Source organism: Odocoileus virginianus, chromosome 26 (assembly GCF_023699985.2).
Source record: "Odocoileus virginianus isolate 20LAN1187 ecotype Illinois chromosome 26, Ovbor_1.2, whole genome shotgun sequence".
NCBI classification, from domain to species: Eukaryota; Metazoa; Chordata; class Mammalia; order Artiodactyla; family Cervidae; genus Odocoileus; species Odocoileus virginianus.
The window spans coordinates 43,006,758-43,028,103 of record NC_069699.1 but is presented as its reverse complement, the minus strand read 5'-3'; the positions used below and the strand labels follow the sequence as shown (position 1 = coordinate 43,028,103).

General features: G+C 38.5%; 1 protein-coding gene across 3 annotated transcripts in view; it reads left to right on the top strand.

The window, feature by feature from the left end:
* The window catches only part of CACNA2D3 (calcium voltage-gated channel auxiliary subunit alpha2delta 3), an 848,944-nt gene that overhangs the window by 273,221 nt on the left and 554,377 nt on the right, over positions 1 to 21,346 (top strand). For all 3 annotated transcript variants that reach the window (XM_070455902.1, XM_070455901.1, XM_070455900.1), the window contains exon 4: positions 6,399 to 6,458. In XM_070455902.1, the coding sequence (XP_070312003.1) occupies positions 6,399 to 6,458 (60 nt within the window). The remainder of the gene's footprint in view (positions 1 to 6,398; positions 6,459 to 21,346) is intronic.

Here is a 21,346-nt window from a genome sequence, read left to right as displayed (position 1 = left end):
CAAAAGCATCAAAGATTAATCTACACTGTTGCCTCTGCGCTTAGTTGTGTCCGACTATGTGACCTTACGGACTATAGCCTGCCAGGCTCCTCTGTCCATGGGATTCTCCAGGCAAGAATACTGGATTGGGTTGCTATTTCTTTCTCCCAGGTATCTTCTCAACCCAGGGATTGAACTCACATCTCTTGGGTCTTCTGCATTGGCAGGTGAAGTCTTTAACCATTGAGTCTCTTGGGGAGCCCTAATCTACACTGTTACAGAGTGATAAAAATTCTATCCAGATTGGAGAAGAGATTAACACCAGATGGAGTGAGAATGTAAATTTAAGTATCTTAGTTTCCCCCCAACGTGACAGTTCTTAAACTCTTGGTTTCTGACTCTTCATACAGGATGCAGTGTTTGGAACTAATCCTGGGACAAATCAGTCTCATTTTGTCCAGATTTCTGGACAGACCTTTTGATGAACTGGTGGCATTTAATGAGAAGAGAGATTTTTCATTTTTATTTCTAGGATCAGTTGAGTTTGAAATCTGTGACTATAGAGAGAACCTGGGTTTCCTCTGTCCTTATCTGTTCAGGTGGTCAGCATGTCAAGTTTAAGACATGACCGTAACGTGGTACTAGGATAATAATCACCTGCTGTACACACTGATCCGCACAGCATGTAGCTTTTACTCCATCACACTCATCGGCAGTCCCTAAAACAAAAGCTGCTAACCCTTTGTGTAAGGAGAAGATGAACCGTGTCACGCTGGGTGTGGTTGTGATAGTGAGTGTTGCTTCTCTTTGCTCCATTTAGCTGCTTTTCTGCAAGTTTAGCTCTTGTTGATTTGAAGGAAGAGTCATGTGATCTTTTCAATGGTATTAAAGACAATTTAATAACTAGTGTTATCTTAACATGACCACAGATTTTCCTTAGAATCCCTTCAGTTGAATTTAAGCATTATTTGAGAAAGAATCTTGCACTCATTTCAGAGAAAAAGGGCAATAAAAACCGGATATGAGCATTAAATGTCTTTGTAAAACACAAAGTGAAAAAGAGCATTAAATGTCTTTGTAAAACACAAAGTGAAATCACTAGTCATATTAAATAGTTTGAAATTTTCATTAAAATTCCTGTATCCCATGATCATAGAATTTACAAGCCAAAGCTTTTTATCTTTAACATGAGAAATAAAAATAACATTTTTATTTGCTTTTCATGTGTCTTTTTAAAAAATCTATTGACATATTTATTTTTGGTTGCACTAGATCTTTGTTGCTGCCCTCAGACTTGGTCCAGCTGAGGCGAGTGAGGTCTCCTTTTTGCTCTTGGTCTCTGGGCTTCTCGTTGTGGCGGCTTCTCTTGTTGGTGGAGCATAGGCTGTCGGTGCACGGGTGTCAGTAGTGCCGCACGTGGGCTCAGGAGCTGTGGCCCAGGGACTCTGGAGGACAGGCTCAATAGTTGTGGTTCATGGGCTTAGTTGCTTCTCAGGATGTGGAATCTTCCTCGACCAGGAATCAAACCTGTGTCCTCTGCATTGGCAGGCAGATTGTTAACCACTGTACCACCCGGGAAGTCCTGCATATGGTTTTTATATTTCTGTTTTAAGGCTTTTGGACCATAGTTGTCCCTGCTCCAATTTTAGGGATATTTATTAAAAACTTTTTTCACTTGTGCACAATTTGTTCACCTGATAGAATCAGTAGGATTCCAGTAATAAGTTACTTTGGTTGTGGAAGTGTATTTTCCATTACTCTCCCCACTTTTCACTGCATATTTCTTTCCATCTTTTCTCCTTTTAAGCCAAAAAGATCTGGAACCAAAAAATGAAATAAAGTAGAACAAAAAATCATTTTCTTCTTCTGATCCAGTTTTTACTTTAACTTGGTGTCCTATTTTCCCCCTTCTGGACCATGACAGAGAATGTGACACCTCCAATGTCTTTAACGCTAACCTTGATTTAAGTGTTTTCAGGGGAGGAGATGGGAGACTGTGCATTCTGTATTGTCGCATGATACATGTGGAGTCATTGTAACAAGAAATAAGATATGATTTTAAATGAAATACCTTAATACCCCTGCTGTTCCCCTTGGCAGTTTTGCGTTCACCAGAGCTATAAATACTATCTATGGTCCATGGCTTATAGCATTTTGTATATATAAAGATAACTTCTGTGTTTATTCCACTAAAAAGGAAGAGTTATTTAGAAATCTTAAAAGCCAATGTAGTATGTATCAATTGATGAATTGCAAGTTTTTAGCTTGTAGGTGCTTTGTTTCAAGGCCAGGATGTATATTCCACTAAATTGCTACCATTTTTATTTAGTAAGGAAATGCTTGGTTATTAAGGGGGAAAGGGTACCTATGGACAAAACTGCTGCTTTCTCAAATCTCAATTTTGAATACCAGTCTTCAAAACCATTTTTATTTCCAGTGTGTAGTTTTAATTAACAAACACACAATTCTGTAGTCCCATCTGCAAAGCCAAAAGAGGAATTCATACAAGAGAAAATTAACTTATTATTAAAAGAACACTGCCTTTCTAATAGATACGATAGAGTAACAGTTCTCCTCAGGCTCAGTGGCGGTCCCTTATATAATAACTAAAATATTAGCACATTTAGATGATTTTCCTTGCCTGCAAGTAATAATAAAAATTATTTAAATAAGATACCTAATTTGACTTAGATGATAAGGATATTTGCTCAGAAAAGGACACTCTGGGCTATTGTTTTCTGCTGGCAAGCATGAGTTGAAGTTGAGTGGTTTTGATTTTGTTAATAATGATTCAGTTTATTTTTATTTTATTAACAATGGGAACACTGTCTCCAGGACTGCTCTGTTTTAGGTAAATTCATGGCACATGATTTCTTTCTTAAATAACATTTCTTATAATTCACTTATCTTTATATGAATGTTTTGAGAAAGATCAACAATGTTTTGTTCTTTCCAAAAGGTGTCCATGGTTCTTGATGTGCTTTTTGTCATTATCACTGTGCATAGCAACTGAGTCTATTCTTGTTGGTGTGGGAGAGGCCAGGGGTTCCCTGAATTCTCTCATATAATGTAAGCCTGTCTCCTGTTGGCATCAGAGCACAAACGGATAACTCCAGCACAAGAAGGTTATGTCCTTTCAAAGAGCCCTGTTCCAAAGTACTTCCATGCTTCACATGAGACAGTATTATGTGTGACTGCCAGTTAACTAACTTTTTCTGAATCATATCTCCTAAAGCACTGTAGTGAGCATGATGGGAAAATATCTTTATGGAAACAAGAAATGTGTGAGATAAATTAAGTTAAAAAAAGGCATGCAACAGATTTAACTTGAAAATGAACGTAAAAACCAGCCAGCAGGATTCAAATTCTCATGGACTCAACTGCTCCATACAAAGATCAGTGTTCTGGCTGGTGTCAGTGGTTTGTACAGTATTACAGAATTGTTTCTAGTGTGTTATCTTCTTGTGCCCTGTGGCTTGTATTGCAGTATTTGGAGTTGAAATACTGTTCATGTTATGCCATACACAGATTTTTTAAAAGATGTTTTAATTAATTACTTTATTTTTGGTTGTAATGGGTCTTTGTTCCTTTGTGGGTTTTTCTCTGGTTGCATTGCTCAAGCTTCGCATTGCAGTGGCTTCTTCTGTTGCAGAGCACGGGCTCCAGGGCTGGCAGCTTCAGCAGCTGGGGCGTGTGGGCTCGGTGGTTGCCGCTCCTGGGCTCTCAGGCTCAGGCTCAATAGTTGTGGTGCCTGGGCTTAGCTGCTGCACTGTGGCATGTGGGATCCTCCCAGATCAGGTATCAAACCCGTATCTCTTCCATTGGCAGGCGGATTATTTAGCACTGAACCACCAGGGAAGCTCTATACACAAATTTGTGGCATATATGAGATATACATAAATACAAATGTAAATAAAACATTAGATGAAATGCATTTAATGCTGTGTTGTTTCCTGATAACTTCAAGTTCCCTGTTTCTTATTTGTTCGTCCTATACTGCTTTATTGTTTTCTGGGTTTCCAGTTCTTCACTTTTTTCAATATTATCTGTCTCATTCATTAAGAAATTTTATTTTGTTTTTGTCTTTTGATCATTTGTCCATTTCATTGCGATTTCTTTTCTGGGTTCTCCAAGTGCTTAGACACCATGAGAAAACAACTTCTATGACTGTAAATACACAGTCAAAATGAATGGCTTTTTTGATATGTAAGTATTCAAAGATGTATAATATTTATTACACATACCTTATAACAGTTTGTAAATGATTTCATGATACATGCATATACATTCTAAATCTGTTGCAGTGATTAAAAAATTAAGCTCACACAAACACAGATTTCTTAAATCACTGTCAGTCATTTATCTTTCAGGGTCCACATTGATACATATGCAAATTGTATCAAGTCATCACAGGATGTTAATAAGCTTCATTGACCAGGATGTTTCCAAAAAGACCAAGGCCCACTGAAAGTTGGGTCCAGTGTGTCCAGTCTACATAGATAGTGTCTCTTTCTTTTTCTCTGTTTCTCATCATCTTTATTTTATGCCCTTCTCCTATAAAGTATTTTATGTCTTATAGTGAAAAGACATCTATACGTATACGTATATATACAGACACAGAGTTTTAAAAAGATAAAATGAGGTTGTCCTTGGAAGGTTGGTGGAGCTCATTACAAGGGGATCTGGGATGAGTGCTATTTGTAGTCAGTGGCCCTCAAACTTCTGCAGTTTCTGAGCCATCCAGAGAGCTCCTTAAAGCAAATTGCTAGGATAATTTCCCTGTTGGTCCAGTGGCTAAGACTCTGTGCTTCCCAACGCATGGGGACCAGGTTCTATCCCTGGTTGGGGAACTAAATTCCACATGCCCATATACTGGTGCAGCCAAATAAATAAAAATAATAGATATTTAAAAAAAAAAGTTTGCTGGGCTCAGCCCCAGAGATTCTGATTCTGTAGGACTGGGATGGGACTTGAAAATGTGAGTTTCTAACAGGTTATCAGGTGAAACTGATGCTGCTGGTGGGGGACTCCACTCTGAGAACCACTGATCTGGGATTGTCGTTTCATAAGTTTGGGATGAGGAAACCATCCCAAGAATTAGAGAGGGGAAGGGCTTGTCCAGATTTCCCAATGGTAGGAGATTGTACCTTCCCTAGAATCGGCCCTGGATCTTCTGGCTCTGGCCCTGTAATATTTTCCTGGGATCTGTTCTTTGACTGAGCAGAGAAGGAGAAGCTTCTTCCCAACTATCTGAAGAGAGTCTGGGAAACCAGATTGGCCACGCTTCCCAGTTTCCATTCTGTGTGCAGCATTGTCTCTGGCTGACCTGTCACTTTCTTTAAATGTCCTCTGGAGAGAGGGCTTTAGGGCTTCTACCGGTGCCCAACTTACCCAAATATATTTCAGCCTCTCTATTCCCTTGTCCAGTTTAATAATTATTCATGGAGCATTTATCTGTTGATTTGTGATCATTTAGAGATTAATCTAATGTCATAATTTTTGCAACATGGCTTGTTAAACTCAGTTCTATAATATGTGAAAAAAGCAAGCTAAAGACAGTGTAGGCTACAAGAATAACTGTGGGAAAAATATAAATGGTTTCATTTTTACCCGGATCTGAAGTTTTTCTTTAACTTCAATAAAATTTCAATGAAATATTATTTCACTAAATGAGTTTTCTGCAATATCCTGTAGCTTACATTTTCATGAGGAGAAATAACTTATTGTTGGTAACTTTAAATTAAAGAATAAATGATTGGCATTAAATGGAATTTTATAAAAATTGTTTCATAACAATACGTGTTGGCTGAATTTCATTGGCAAAGAAGAGAAACGACAGTTGTGTATTTATAGTTGTTAGTTATTGATTTAATTTTAGTGATTTTCTTATTGGGATGCAGATTGTCAAGATGGCATTGATGTACCATTAACTTCAAATAAATGTTACCTGATAATTATGCACCAGAGCTGGGTGCAGAAAGAGTTGACCTTAAATGATTGAGGGAATTAAAATAAATATCGTTTCCAAACCACTGGGAAAGAAAGCCCACTTAGAGTTGGACTCAGTTCAATTCAATAAATCTTGACCATGGGCTTTCTATGCTTAAGGAATATACTTTTCTAGGTAGGTATTGTAGTCCATATCTGGCCTCAAGAGCCAGTGTCTTTGAATTTTTGTGAAAGTGGATACAGAACATGTGTGCATTTATATACATATATGATTGGATGATGAAAGCAAAAACTAGATTTTGACACTGATGTTATTTTCAGTTTCGTGGGAGCATAGGCACTAGGTCACAGTTTGGACTCATGGTATGATCTGTCATTTTGGGGCAATGAAGAAATGTCAGTGTTTTCACAATGTTGAAATGGGTCCAGGTCACACTTCTGATTCTTTGTGTTGCTTTCTATCTTTCCAGCGTCTTGTGGAGGCTGCGGAAGAGGCACACCTGAAACATGAATTTGATGCCGACTTGCAGGTAACTGATTCTAGTTTGAGTTAAACTGCTTTTTGTGCTTGCTGCTAAAGGAGAAACACTAGGTATACTGGGAATACCAGGGTTCCGATGTTTGGGGAGAAGGCTTTTTAGAGTATAGTACAGAGTTGAAATAAATGTACCTATTTCTTAACAAGACAGGACAACGATCCTCAACCATTTTCCACTGTGTAAATTACAGGTGATAATGCATACTTACACACATGTAACCAGGTTTCAGTGAACTCCTAATTCTGGGGGAGTTAATCAGTCAACTGACAGTAATCACCAGAGCTTTTAATGATAAATTGATAAGATAGATGGCAGAATATATCCAAATCCCTCTTCCATGACTGCATTTTAAGTGACTGAAAGAACATATGGATCTAACTTTGAATTTACTGTTAATTATATTTAAAAATTACATCATTCACAGACCTGGATTTGAACATCTGCTTAATAAGTTTCTTATAGTGAATCTAATATCTACTCATAGCACACATGTATCTGGTTGGGAAGGATTTCAATGCTGCCATGTATATAGAAAACATAGTAAAAGGCAAGAAGTGAATTGAATGATACTTTGAGGTTCCTTTGGGTCCTTCCAGAAGGAAATTTTATCTGTATTGTCATTTTGAGTTTGTGACTTTTCCTTACTGCTGGCAAAACAGGAGTGAATCTTAACTCCTTAAGGCTGTGCTTTGCTAGAACATACATACTTCTTTTAGTGCCATGTGGTCACAATTAGGAAATAGTGTTTATTTTGCCATGTTTTCACTCATATGGAAAAGATAAATCTTCAAGCACAGAAAAAGATGTTGATACCAAAGATAGCCTTTGACTGTGTCTCTGTCCCTTGGATGTCCCTCTTGTCATCGCTTCCATCTATATTTTTTGCCTTGTGGATAAAGAATGCCCACTCAAATGGAGTAATAGAGGCAAGTTTAATAATGAGAATATTTACAAATACGTGGTAAAAGAAACCAGCAAGCAATGGTGTTATATTCTTGGGGCAAGCCACACACTTGGCCTGAAGGAGCAAGGGGAGGGTGTGGTTTCTAGAACCCAGGGATGGTAGCCGTACAGAAAGGGTACTTGGTAGTGAAATGGTGAGGTGATAAGGGTAGAATTTGGGGGAAAGGATACCTCCAATAACTGTCTCTAGTCTTCTGATTTCTTGCTGTAACCCACCATTGACTGAACCTAACTGTTGGTGTAGTTGATTTGGTTCAGAGTTTCTGAGACTTTTGGTGGAGAAGGTTGAAGAATGGGTCTGGAGAGGAAACAATCATTTTTAGTCATAATACTGAATGTATGAAGCAAATAGAACCAAGAATGCAGTTAAGCATCAGAGGCTCCAGGAAGAGGTGGGAAAAGCCTTGGGGATTGTCGGTAACACCTGGAGAGGAATGGGGCAGACAGTCCTGCTCTTTGAGCAAAGGTACAAAGGGCAGAGTCAGCTGAAGATAGCAAGAAGCACCTTGTCTTCCTATAGCCTTACCTGCTTGGTGGCTCCAGGAAGAACCAGGGGGCATTTGTTGGCTCCATTTGTCTGCAGTGTGCCTCCTCTTCAAGGGTTTGAACTTTCTAGAGTGGACTGGAAGGGATTTAATGGAAGCATTAGGAAGCACCTTTGCAAGTGTGACAATTGGATGGACCTTTTAAGTGCCTTTCCAAGGAAACTATCTCTTCTTGGGAGTTCCAGAAGTTTTTTTCAGCAATATTCTGGTTGTAATTGACAGAGAGTCAACTCAAATCAACTTAATTTGATGAGAATTTGTGAGTCCAAGCTAATAATAAATGAAAAACAATCCACGTGCTCAGTTGCTCAGTAGTGTCTGACTTTCTGTGGCCCCATGGATGGTAGCCCACCAGGCTTCTCTATCTGCGGGATTTACCAGGCAAGAATACTGGAGTGGGTTGCCATTTCCTTCTCCAGGGGAACTTCCCTACCCAGGGATCAAACTTGCATCTCTTGTGTCTCCTGCTTTGGCAGGTGGATTCTTTACCACTAGCGCCACCCGGGAAGCTCAAATAAACAAACAGATGGATAAATAGACAAACACATAAATAACAGAGAAGGGAAAGCTCTTTTAGCTGTGGTCCCCAACCTTTTTGGCACCAGGGACTGGTTTAATAGAAGATGATTTTTCCATGGATGCGAGGTGGAAGGATGGTTTCAGTATCATTTAAGTGCATTGCATTTAGGGTTCATGCTTCTGTGAGAAGCTAATGCTGCTGCTGATTTGACAAGAGGCAGAGTTCAGGAGATAGTGTGAGCAATGGGGAGCATTATCGATACAGATGCAGCTTCACTTGCTTGTCTGTTGCTCACCTCTTGCTATTTAGCCTGGTTCCTAATAGGCCATGGACCAGTACTGATCTTATAATACAGTTGTGCTCATGCTCCGTCACTTAAATCATGTCTGACTCTTTGGGACCCATAAACTATAGCCTACCAGGCTGTTCTGTTCAAGATATTAACCTGGCAAAAATACTGGATTTGATTGCCATTTCCTCCTCCAGGGGATCTTCCCAACCCAGGGACTGAACCTGCAACTCCTGCGTTGGCAGGTGGATTTTTTACCACTGAGCCACCTGGGAAGCCCCTTATAGTACATTGTCAACTACTGAATACAGAAAAAATGATGGCATTATAAAATTATGTTAGTAATTGCTTCAGGCAAGAATCTTCAGCGGATGCTAAAATTGGCAGGTAAAAGTTTGATGAAGAACAAGACATTGATAATTTCAAAGTATCTGTCCACAAATTGCTTATTATTAGTAATTACAAAGGGAAAATAGCATTATTATGGATAATCCTGGCAGACATCATCTTAAACAGGTAATCAAAGTTAATATCAATAATGGCACAAAGAGACAAAGTGCCTTCAGATGTGATAGCCAGGAAAAATAAAATATTGCTTGTGCAGACTCAAATTGATAACCTGAATCTAACTATGATAAAATATCATCAAAATTTTGATTGTGGAACATGAAAGGACAATATAGATACATGACAACTGAATGCAAACACACATGATCCTAAATAAGATCTGGAGCCAGAAATAAAGATTTGAATACAGACTGTGCTTTAGACATTAATATTGTCTCAAGTTTGAATTTCTTCTTTCTGACCCCTGTATGGTGCTTATGCAAGAGAATGTCCTTGTTCTTGAGGTTTTCTGGGTTGAACATTTGGATTCATTGGTCCCAAAGGAAGAAGTAAGTTTGTAAGAGATTGAAAAAGATTATTGGAACTCAGGACTCTTGGAAAGTCAGGTGTTTATGACTCATTTAGTCAATTTTATTTTGAGATCAGTTGTCTTCAAAAAGTAATTGGGTGAGTGAAGGAATGATTTAATTGACTTATAGGATTGTTTTTCCTTCAGGAGAGGAAAATGTTCTGTGGTTTAGTTTAACAAGAGCTCTCTCCCTCTCTCTCTCTCTTTTTTTTTTTTTGTCTTTTTGAAGCAGTTGTGATTTTCTAAGAGTGCTCTGACTTCCTTCCTATGATTGAACCCTTACAATAAAATTCTGGTGCAGCATACTGATTCCCTTGTTGAATGTGGTGATGGAAACTCAAATGCAGCATGAGCATCTCTCTCCGAAAGTATAGAGACTGAGAGAATAGGTCTCTGGGTTCTTAGAGTTTTTATTCTCTTGGGGACAAAGATGATGGGCTCAGCTTTTTCTCTCCCACTGTCATCTGTTCTGTATAAGTACAAGACGAATATCAGAGGCTATAGCTGTGGTTTGAGCACAGAGTAGATGCTGAAATAATCTGTCAGTATTACAGAGTGTCATTCAGTATCTGGACCATGACGGAATGTTCTCTGGGTCAGAGTAAATCACATGCACTTTTGTGGAAAAGTGGAAGAGAGAAGACTTTGAGAAAATAGACGTGCATCCAAGAATGTATGTCTGCTTTGATGAAGGTTCTGAAGCTGTGAAACATTGATGCTGTTACATGCAAGTCTGTTAACAGCTTGGGTGTCGGCCCCATTGCTTTTCCTGTAATAGCAGGTCTGTCTGTGTACAGTCTCTGAGTTTATTGCTATGATGGTTCATTAGAGCTGATCAATTGTTAATCTGCGTTCCGCTGACCTCTCTCCAACCCCTGCCAGTAGATTGTTTTTATCAAAGAAATTTCAGACTACCATCTGCTCACCATGAAATAATGCTGAGGAGGTTCCCGTGCTGTTAGCTAACTAAGGAGGAGCAGAAGGAGCTGGGAATCTGTTTTCCTACAGAAAAAAAAAAAAAAAAAAGTGTTTTTGTGAAATTTCCTAAACTGCAGCTTCAGGTTCTATAATGTTAGCCCCTATTCCCCCTCCCCATTTCCAAAATGAAAAAGAAATGCTGGGTCTTCCTCTTCTTTCACTTTAGGTTGGAGTCTTCATGTCTTTGGACCATCTTGTGCTTTAAAGGTGAATAATTTGTTTTTCATTTGTAGGATTATCATTTTGTAATTTTATTTGTCATTTAAATTTCCTCTTACAGTTTCTGCAGAGGTTTGACTCTTTCCTTATGGACTTACAGCTTTGATATTGTTAATCCTTTCTGTAGGTCCTTAAATGCGGCACTGAATTGTTAGTTCTTCACAAAAACTATGCTGGGCAACAGGTAAAATACACCTTGAAAGGATGGCATATGTGAGCAACCCACAGTGCAGCATCCTTCGCACAAACCAGAGCTGCATGGGTTCACTAGCTGGAAAACTTTCTTATGGACACTAGTGTTGGTTTAGCCCTTGAGCTTGTTCTGCTATCTCATGTCCTATGGGTTCCAGACTGGCTTCTTGGTTTTGTTCTTTGTTGCCTGATATTGTCATTTGGGCACTTTTCAGTTAGAACTGATGCAAAAGGACACCTTGTTAAAATGGCATCTTCCCTATTTTTAATCGCATACTTTGAATTAACATAGATTTTTAATGTAGAGCTTGTGTGAGATTGAAAATTATAAGAAAGCAGTTTAATAACTTTAATTAATCACATATGATAATTTTAGCGTTTCATTCTCATTATTTTGATGGCAAAACCTAACTCAGGACAAGGGTGGGATGGTGAGGAATAGCCTCTCACCCTGATTATTCTAGTCATTAATGAATTTCTGGCAGTCTAGGTCTGCACATATAGTATAATTCAGAAATAAGCCTTCTCCTCTTACATACTCTTTCTTTTTGGATTTTTCCACCAGCAGCAAAGAAGGAAAAAAAACGTCCTTTTGACAGTTTACTAAAAACTTACTTATCTTTGAACTGCAAACATATTTTCTTTGAAAGCTGTCTTAAGTAAGTGCCAATTGCACAGAGCTGTTGCACAGTGGGGGAAAAAAAAGAATTGTGGTTTTGAATTGTGTATCCTGTGGAAACCTTTTGATTACACGGTTTTCTATAATAATTTTTCTTTATTGTTTTGTAAGTAATACTGGGGAAAAAAAGCCTGTAGCCATTCAGAAGGATAACAAACTGTGCGTGGAAAGAACTGGGGAGATGCCTTCCTGGTCCCTGCCGAGCTGCTGTCACCTGTTTTGCATACACAGTGTCCTGATTTCAGAGCAGGGTGAGGGGTGTGGATTGGAAATGTTGTAGAGACCACTAATGGGATATCTTGGGGTGGGGATGGCTTGTGATGTTTGCTAGAGCATCTCCTTCCACCTCTTTACCACTGCCTGTTGCATTGGGAGGTTGTGTTGAAGGAGAGCCCAGGGAGTAGAGAGGGTGGCTCCGGAGGCCCAGAGGCCCCTTTAGAAGTTCCAACTTGAGCCACTGGGAGAAGGAAGCCTTTCTCAGAAGGGTTAGGAAGGGCATCCAGCAAACAGCAGACCAGAGCAGTGTTTCCCTGCTGGCAAGTAAGGCTTTGCCCTGGGGAAAAACTGTATGCTGTGAAGGAGAGCAAAGGACAGGTTTAGCAGAAGTACTTCCTGAGTGGAGGAAATGACTGCCCTTATGGGGTTTCTCATGTATTTCTCTCAAGACCCAATCTGTCTTTGTGCTCTTGGACGGAATGAGATATTGAGCTCCTTCCTGAGGAACAGGGTGGAACACAGAAGACCCAGACCCCAGAACTGGAACTAGAATTGGAATTAGAAGTTTTTGTAAAGATAACTCATCAACTTTTGTGCACTAAATAAGGAAGATAAGGTTCATTTCACATCTAGAGGAGAAATAGATGAAAAGGAAATTTATAAGCACCTTTTTTTTTCTGATCTAATTTATCAGAGCATGCTTTTCTTTTTTCTTTTTCTTTTTCTTAGCTTGGCTAAGGGTCACTCAGCCAAGTGACCTTCTTCTTTTTAAGATCTTAAAATGCATTTTAAGATCTTACATTAGGTGTTTCTTAATTAGACTGATGTGTAAATAGTTTCTGAGGAATCGTTAAGTGTGAGCATTTAAAAGTCAAAGTCATTTCTCTGTTGTTACACACAGTCTTTTTTTGTGTATTTGGCTAGAACGTTATAACTTTTACAGAGAGTACTTCAGTCTAGAGGTCTGAAAAAGTAAGTTCTGATAGTTCTGGTCCAACTGGACTATTTACATGCTCAAAGAACTGATTGCTCATCCAAAAAAGACAAATTGTAATATCTCGATGACTTCTAAGATATGCCAGGATTCATTCAACAAATAGTTTTTAGTGATGTCCTATGGGTCAGCTACTAGGTTATGGTTATGGCCACAAGCTAGACAGATGCTGTCTTTGTTCTCACGGAATTTGCAATCTTGTAAGAGTGACAGATGTTAAAGTCGTGACAACAGAAATAATTCTCAAATTTTGATCATGATGAATGACATGAAACAGAAGTACACGGTATTATCACAGCTCAGGACAAGGAGACCTTGCCTAGTCTGGGAGCTCAAGGGACCTTGCTACAAATCCCTGAAGATTAAGTCTTTTTTTTAGCAAAAGTTTTATAACTGTAGATTCACATTCAGTTGTAAGAAGTAATATAGAAATAGTATGATAAAAATATGCCATGTACCCTTTACCCCGTTACCTCTAAAGATAGCACTTTGCAAAAATAAAAATAAAAAAAATAAAAAAATAAAGATAGCACTTTGCAAATCTATAATACATAGTCACAACCGGTATACTGACACTGACACAATCAAGACACAATATGTTCTTATCACAACCGCGATCCCTCGTGTGTCCTTTGCAGCCACCCCCACTTCCTTTCAAATCCAAGGCCACATGTTGTTTGATTCCATTTATATGAAATGTTCAGAATATTCACAGCTGTAGAGATAGAAAGTAGAGTAGTTACCAGGACTGGAAAATAAAGAAATGGGGAGTGACTGCTAATGGGTATAGAGGAAGTATTGATGGAGTGGAGATTCTAGATGCACCTCCTCCACAGCTAGAAGAAACCTCTCCACAGAGTAACAGTGTTCTAGCCTGGGGAACAAAAACGATAGCACAGTGTATCTATGTGTGTGTGTGTGTGTAACAACAGAGAACCTATAATACCTGTGTTTTTCCATAAGCGTAAAATTACAATTATTTTGTCTGCTTTCTATATAATGTAGTCTTCATCACCTCTGAACTCTGAGGATACTTTATTGTTGGCTCTTTTATGGTGCTTATCACTGCCTATCCTGTTACTTTTTTTATTCATATGTTTACATATACTCTTACTCTTGAAAAAGCAAAAGAGTTCTAGAAAAACATCTACTGCTTTATTGACTATGCCAAAGCCTTTGATTGTGTGGATCGTAATAAACTGTGGAAAATTCTTAAAGAGATGGGAAAACCAGACTACCTTACTTGCTGCCTGAGAAATCTGTATGTAGGACAAGAAACAATAGTTTGAACTGGATGTGAAACAAACTGGTTTGAAATAGGAAAAGGAGTTTGTCAAGGCTGTATATTGTCACCCTGCTTATTTAACTTATATGCAGAGTACATCATGCAAAATGCTGGGCTGGATGAAGCCCAAGCTGGAATCAAGATTGCCAGGAGAAATATCAATAACCTGAGATACGCAGATGACATTACCCTTATGGCAGAAAGTGAAGAACTAAAGAGCTTCTTGATGAAAGTGAAAGAGGAGAGTGAAAAAGCTGGCTTAAAACTCAACATTCAGAAAACTAAGATCATGGCATCTGGTCCCATCACTTCATGGCAAATAGATGGGGAAACAATGGAAACAGTGAGATTTTATTTTTTGGCGGGGGCGAGGAGGGGCTCTAAAATCACTCCAGGTGGTGACTGCAGCCATGAAATTAAAAGACACTTACTCCTTGGAAGAAAAGCTATGACCAACTTAGACAGCATGCTAAAATGCAGAGACATTACTTTGCTGACAAAGCTCCATTCCATCTAGTCAAAGCTATGGTTTTTCCAGTAGTCATGTATGGATGTGAGAGTTGGACTATAAAGAAAGCTGAGCACCAAAGAATTGATGCTTTTGAACTGTGGTGTTGGAGAAGACTCTTGAGAATCCTTTGGATTGCAAGGAGATCCAACCAGTCCATCCTAAAGGAAATCAGTCCTGACTATTCATTGGAAGGACTGATGCTGAAGCTGAAACTCCAATACTTTGGCCACCTGCTTCAAAGAACTGACTCATTGAAAAAGACCTTGATGCTGGGAAAGATGGAAAGCAGGAGGAGAAGGGGATGACAGAGGATGAGATAGTTGGATGGCATCACTGACTCAATGGACATGAGTTTGAGCAAGCTCTGGGAGATGGTGATGGACAGGGAAGCCTGGTGTGCTGCAGTCCATGGGGTCACAAAGAGTCAGGCATGACTGACCGACTGAACAGAACTGAACTTACATTTGTTGCTTAATTTAAATTTATTCAGAATTCAGCACCTGTTAGTCCCTCTTCTAGGTTGTGGGACTTCCATAAACTGAGATGTTACCCTCATCCTCCAAGAAAGTTCTAATCTCCCTTTTAAAATGTTTTGTTAGTTTTGAATTTTAAGGATTACAATAGGTATCTTTAATTTAAGTGCACAGTTTATCTTGAGTTACTTTACTATCCAAAGTATCACTCTTACTGAAATAAGAATACCATATGTCTACCTACCACTATCTTTGTGTAATCGTATATTTTACTGTGACATGTGTTATAAACACTGTAAGATTTTTAAAATTTTGTTTTAGTTTTCCTTTAAACCACTGTCTTCTAAAAAGTTAAATAAGAAATAAGGTAGTATATGCCCACACATTTACCATTTCTAGCACTCTTTATTCTTTCATAAAGATTTCTGTTACGATTTCCCTTCGACCTAAAGAAACTCATTGTATTTTTCTTTTCTTTTTGCATTGAATGTCTGGTAGCAGTCACTTCTCTCAGCTTTTGTTTATTTAAAAATATCTGTAGTTCACTCTCATTCTTGAAGGATAATTTTGCTGGATATAGAACTTTTACTTGACAGTTTTTTCTTTTACCACTTTGAAGATACGATCCTGTTCTCTTCTGATCTTTAATATTTCTGATGAAATGTCAGCCATCATTTTTATCTTTGTTCCTCTGGATATAGTGAGTCATTTTTCTCTGCTGCTTTGAAGATTTTTTCTCCTTATCTTTGATTTTCAGTATGTTATATAGTACGATAGGTTTAGGATATAACTAGATGTGATTTTCTCTATATTAATTCTGCTTGGTGCTTGCTGAGATTTTTTTAACAATCAGTTCTTCAAAATTTTACCTGCCCAGTTCTCTTTAGAAAAGGCAGAGGATCCAGAGATCTGGATTTAGAAAAGGCAGAGGAAGCAGAGATCAAATTGCCAACATTTGTTGGGTCATAGAGGAAGCAAGGGAACTTTTTAAAAAATCTGCTACTGCTTCATTGACTATGCTAAAGCCTTTGACTCCATAGATCACAACAAACTGTGGAAAATTCTTAAAGAGATGGGAATGCCAGATCATCTTACCTGTCTCCTGAGAAACCTGTATGCGGGTCAAGAGGCAACAGTTAGAACCTTACATGGGACAACTGACTGGTTCAGAATTGGGAAAGGAGTACATCAAGGCTGTTTATTGTCACCCTGCTTATTTAACTTACATGCAGAGTCCATCATGCAAAATGCCAGGCTGGATGAATCACAAGGTGGAATCAAGATTGCTGAGAGAAATATCAATGACCTCAGATATGCAGATGATGCCACTTTAATGACAGAAAGTAAAGAGGAACTAAAGAGCCTCTTGACAGTGAAAGAGGAGAGTGAAAAAACTGACTTAAAAGCTCAGCATTCAGGAAACTAAGATCATGGCATCCAGTCCCATCACTTCATAGCAAATAAAAGAGAAACAGTGGAAACAGTGGCAAACTATTTTCTTGGGCTCTAAAATCATTGTGGTCAGTGACTGCATCCATGAAATTAAAAGACACTTGCTCCTTGGAAGGATAGCTAGGATAAACCTAGACAGCACGTTCAAAAGCAGAGGCATCACTTTGCTGACAAGGGTCTGTCTAGTCAAAGCTGTGGCTTTTCCAGTGGTCATGATGAGTGTGAGCTGTGCTGCGCTTAGTCGCCCGGCGGTGTCTGACTCTTTGTGACCCCATGGACTGTAGCTGCCAGGCTCCTCCGTCCATGGGGATTCTCCAGGCAAGAATACTGGAGTGGGTTGCCATGCTCTTCTCCAGGGAAGCTTCCCAACCCAGGGATCAACCCAGATCTCCTGCAATGCAGGCAGATTCTTTACCGACTGAGCTATCAGGGAAGTCCCGTGGATGTGAGAGTTGAACCATAAAGGAGGCTGAGCACTGAAGAATTGATGCCTTCAAACTGCGGTGCCGCAAAAGAGTCTGGAGAATTTCTCGGACAGCAAGGAGATAAAACCAGTCAGTACGAAAGGAAATCAACCCTGAATATTCATTGGAAGGACTGATCCTAATGCTGAAGCTCCAGTACTCTGGCTACCCGATGTGAAGAGTCAACTTATTGGAAAAGTCCCTAATGCTCGGAAAGATCGAAGGCAAAAGGAGAAGAGGCGACAGAGGATGAGGTGGTTAGATAGCATCACCGACTTAATGAACAGGAGTCTAAGCAAACTCTGGGAGATAGTGAAGGACAGGGAAGTCTGGCTGGCTGCAGTCCCTGGGCTCTCAAAGGGCCAGACACAACTTAGCAACTGAACAAGAACAGCAGCATTCTCTTTACGTTTTTCTGGAAATTTTCTTTTACATTTTTAAAGTCACATCTATGTTTTATTCCTTAATATCATCCTACATGTTACTGTGGCTCTTGTTTTAGTTTGTTTCTAATATATTTTCTATTAATTGGTCTCCAAGTTTACTAGCTGCTTTTTTTCTGTAGTTTCCAATCTACTGTTAAACTCACCCCAGGAATGTTTCATTTCATATATTGTACTTTTAGCTCTAAAAGTTTCACTGAAGTTTTTTTTAAATTGAATTATAGGTAATTTACAATGTTATATTAGTTTCTGGTTTAGAGCAAAGTGATATATATATATATCTACACATATATATGTATATATATATATATCTACACACACACACATATAAATTCTTTTTCATATTCTTTTCCAATATAGGTTTTAAGTTTCTTGTGCTATACAGTAGCACCTTATTGTTTATTAAATCTTTTAAAATAGTTTTCATTTCCTGCTGAATTCCCTATCTATGCACCCATTATGTTCATGATTTCTCAAATATTGCCTGCAGTAGCTGTTTCAGATTCTTTCTCTGCTAATTCCAGCATCTAGGTCATTTCTGTTTCTGTTGAGTGCGATTTTCCCTTTGAACTCTAAATTTTTTTTGCTTCTTCACATGTCTGATTTTTGTTGTGGGGCTTTCCAGGTAGCACAGTGGTAAAGAATCCACCTGTCAGTGCAGGAAATGTAAGAGATATGGTTTTGATCCCTGGATTGGCAAGATACCCTGGAGTAGGAAATGGCAACCCTCTCCAGTATTCTTGCCTGGAGAATTCCATGGACAGAGGAGCCTGGTGGGCTACAGTCCATGGGGTCCAAAAGAGTCTCACATGACTGAGCACACACACACAATTTTTATGGTAGTTTGGGCGTTGTTATTATGTCTTTGAATGATTTTTATAAATGTCCTCAGTGTAGCTTAGCATAGTTCCATCTGTATAGTAGATGTGCTAAAAATACCATATTGAATCCCGTTAAGTTGGAACTAGGAAACCATTATTAAAGAGATGAAGAGAAGAGAATGATAAACTGTACATAAGAGAGAATGCTCCAGTGGTTTGATCTTTTGCATTCTAACAACATAAATAGTGAGTACAATATAGACTTCCTTGTTCCAAAAATACCACAAGGCCATATTCTAGCTAAAAGAAAGAGAAAAATGCATTTTTGTTATAGAATCTCAGTTACAAATATTATTTCACAAAAGATTATAATTTCTACAGCTTAATTATATTAGGACCATCGCTTGTTCTCAGTCCAGATAAAGATTTTAATATTAACAAATATAAAGACAAAAAGTGCCATTTTATGGCAGTGATAATTGATTTAGCTTTGTTTGAATAGTCACTGTACTTCATAGTTCAGAGGGGGAAAATGACATTATTTTCTCTTTCCAGAGTTGTCATTTATCTGTCTATGCAACATTTTCACATTAGTGACCCTTTTTTTCCCTTTACTACTTATGTGCTAGGAGCCCTGGGTGTTTAATTTTTATCAATAATGAATAATCTTATAAAACTCCTATGTGTTTTCTTCTTTGTCTAATCTTTCTTGCTACACCAGTATTTTGTCTATCATGATTATGTACAGCTTAATTTTTAGGTAATAGTGGCTAGAGAAATCTGGCATTTTGCTTTAGAAAGCCGTTTTTTTTTTCTTTCAAAGTCATTGGTTCTTTTATGATTCCTTTTAATCTTGAAATTTCATAATTGGTTTTCTTAAAACTAGAAATATTTATTTAAAATAAATTTTAAACAAATAAAAAGCATTTGTTTTAAATGTATTTTAAACACAGTAAAACACTAAGGCTTCCTTGTGGCTCAGTAGTAAGGAATCTGCCTACCAATGTAAGAGATGCGGTTTCCATCTCTGGGTGGGGACGATCCCCTAGAGAAAGAAATGGCAAGCCACTCCAGTATTCTTGCCTGGAATAATCCCATGGACAGAGAAGCCTGGTGGGCTGCAATCCATGGGGTTGCAAGAGAGTCAGATACAACTTAGCGACTCAGCAACAGCAAAAGCACTACCAATTCAAACTTGCTAAACATTCCAATTAAACAAATACTTTTAAAGTTTAGGTTTGTTGTTTCCACACACATAGTGTGATTGTCATCTTTCAGGTATCAGCCAGTTTGGAAAGGGGACATTATGGGATGTCACGGCCCTCTTGGCATATCTGTGGTTACATTAGATAAACACATTGTGGTTCTGTTAATCATAATATCAGAGTTCCCACAGTACATTTCCAGAAACTTTAGTGTGTTTCATTAAGATGGCTGACTGCGGAGGTCATTGGCAGATCTCAGAAGTTACCTTGGGATCTTTCTCCAGCTAATTCTTTGAAAACCCTTAGAAATGCTCTTACGTTGCTGATTTTTCACCAGAGGCCTATGGTCTAGGAATTTGCCAGTTGTTATTGAATTTTTAAGGTAAAACTTGAATCTGGTGACAATGCAGAAACTCAGCAGAAAATTTCATTTATTCTCATTTAAGCATAAAGTAGACATGAATTAATTCTCACCTTTTCCACTTTCAGTTTAGTTTATGATATAGATATTCATAACATAAATAACTCCAAATTCATGCCTTTGGTGTAGTAAACCTAATTCTTCAAATTAAAAAAAAAATTTGTGACCAATATTTTTAGGGTAGTTCTCTTTGTTGGTTAATTAATACTAATAGAATATAGGTTCAATGATGAGAGTAGTAGGTACAATTATTAAAAATGTATTAGGTGTATAGGCACTGACTTAAAATGCTTCCCTGGCATTATTTCATTTAATTCTTCTCCCCCAAATCCTATGAGATAGATAACTTTACTATCTCCATTTTTCCCTAAGGACAAACTAAGATTGAGAGGCCAAATGAGGGGCCCGAGGTTATTTGACAGTGGGTGGACGAGGATAAACCAAAATTCACACCCAAGACTGTTTGGCTCCAAAGATCAATCAGTTGATGTTGCCTAAAAGGCAAAATGGTTGTCTGAGGAGGCCTTACAAATAGCTGTGAAATGAAGAGAAGCAAAAAGCAAAGGAGAAAAGGAAAGATATTCCCATTTGAATGAAGAGTTCCAAAAAATAGCCAGGAGAGATAAGAAAGCCTTCCTCAGTGATCAATGCAAGGAAATAGAGGAGAACAACAGAATGGGAAAGACTAGAGATCTCTTCAAGAAAATTAGAGATACCAAGGGAACATTTCATGCAAAAATGGGCTCAACAAAGGATAGAAATGGTATGGACCTAAAAGAAGCAGACGATATTAAGAAGAGGTGGCAAGAATACACAGAAGAACTGTACAAAAAAGATCTTCATGACCCAGATAATCACGATGGTGTGATCACTCACCTAGAGCCAGACATCCTGGAATGTGATGTCAAATGGGCCTTAGAAAGCATCACTACGAACAAAGCTAGAGGATGTGATGGAATTCCAGTTGAGCTATTTCAAATCCTGAAAGATGATGCTGTGAAAGTACTGCACTCAATATGCCAGCAAATTTGGAAAACTCAGCAGTGGCCACAGGACTGGAAAAGGTCAGTTTTCATTCCGGTCCCTAAGAAAGGCAATCCCAAAGAATGCTCAAACTACTGCACAATTGCACTCATCTCACACGCTAGTAAAGTGATGCTCAAAATTCTCCAAGCCAGGCTTCAGCAATACGTGAACTGAGAACTTCCAGATGTTCAAGCTGGTTTTAGAAAAGGCAGAGGAACCAGAGATCAAATTGCCAATATCCTCTGGATCATCGAAAAAGCAAGAGAG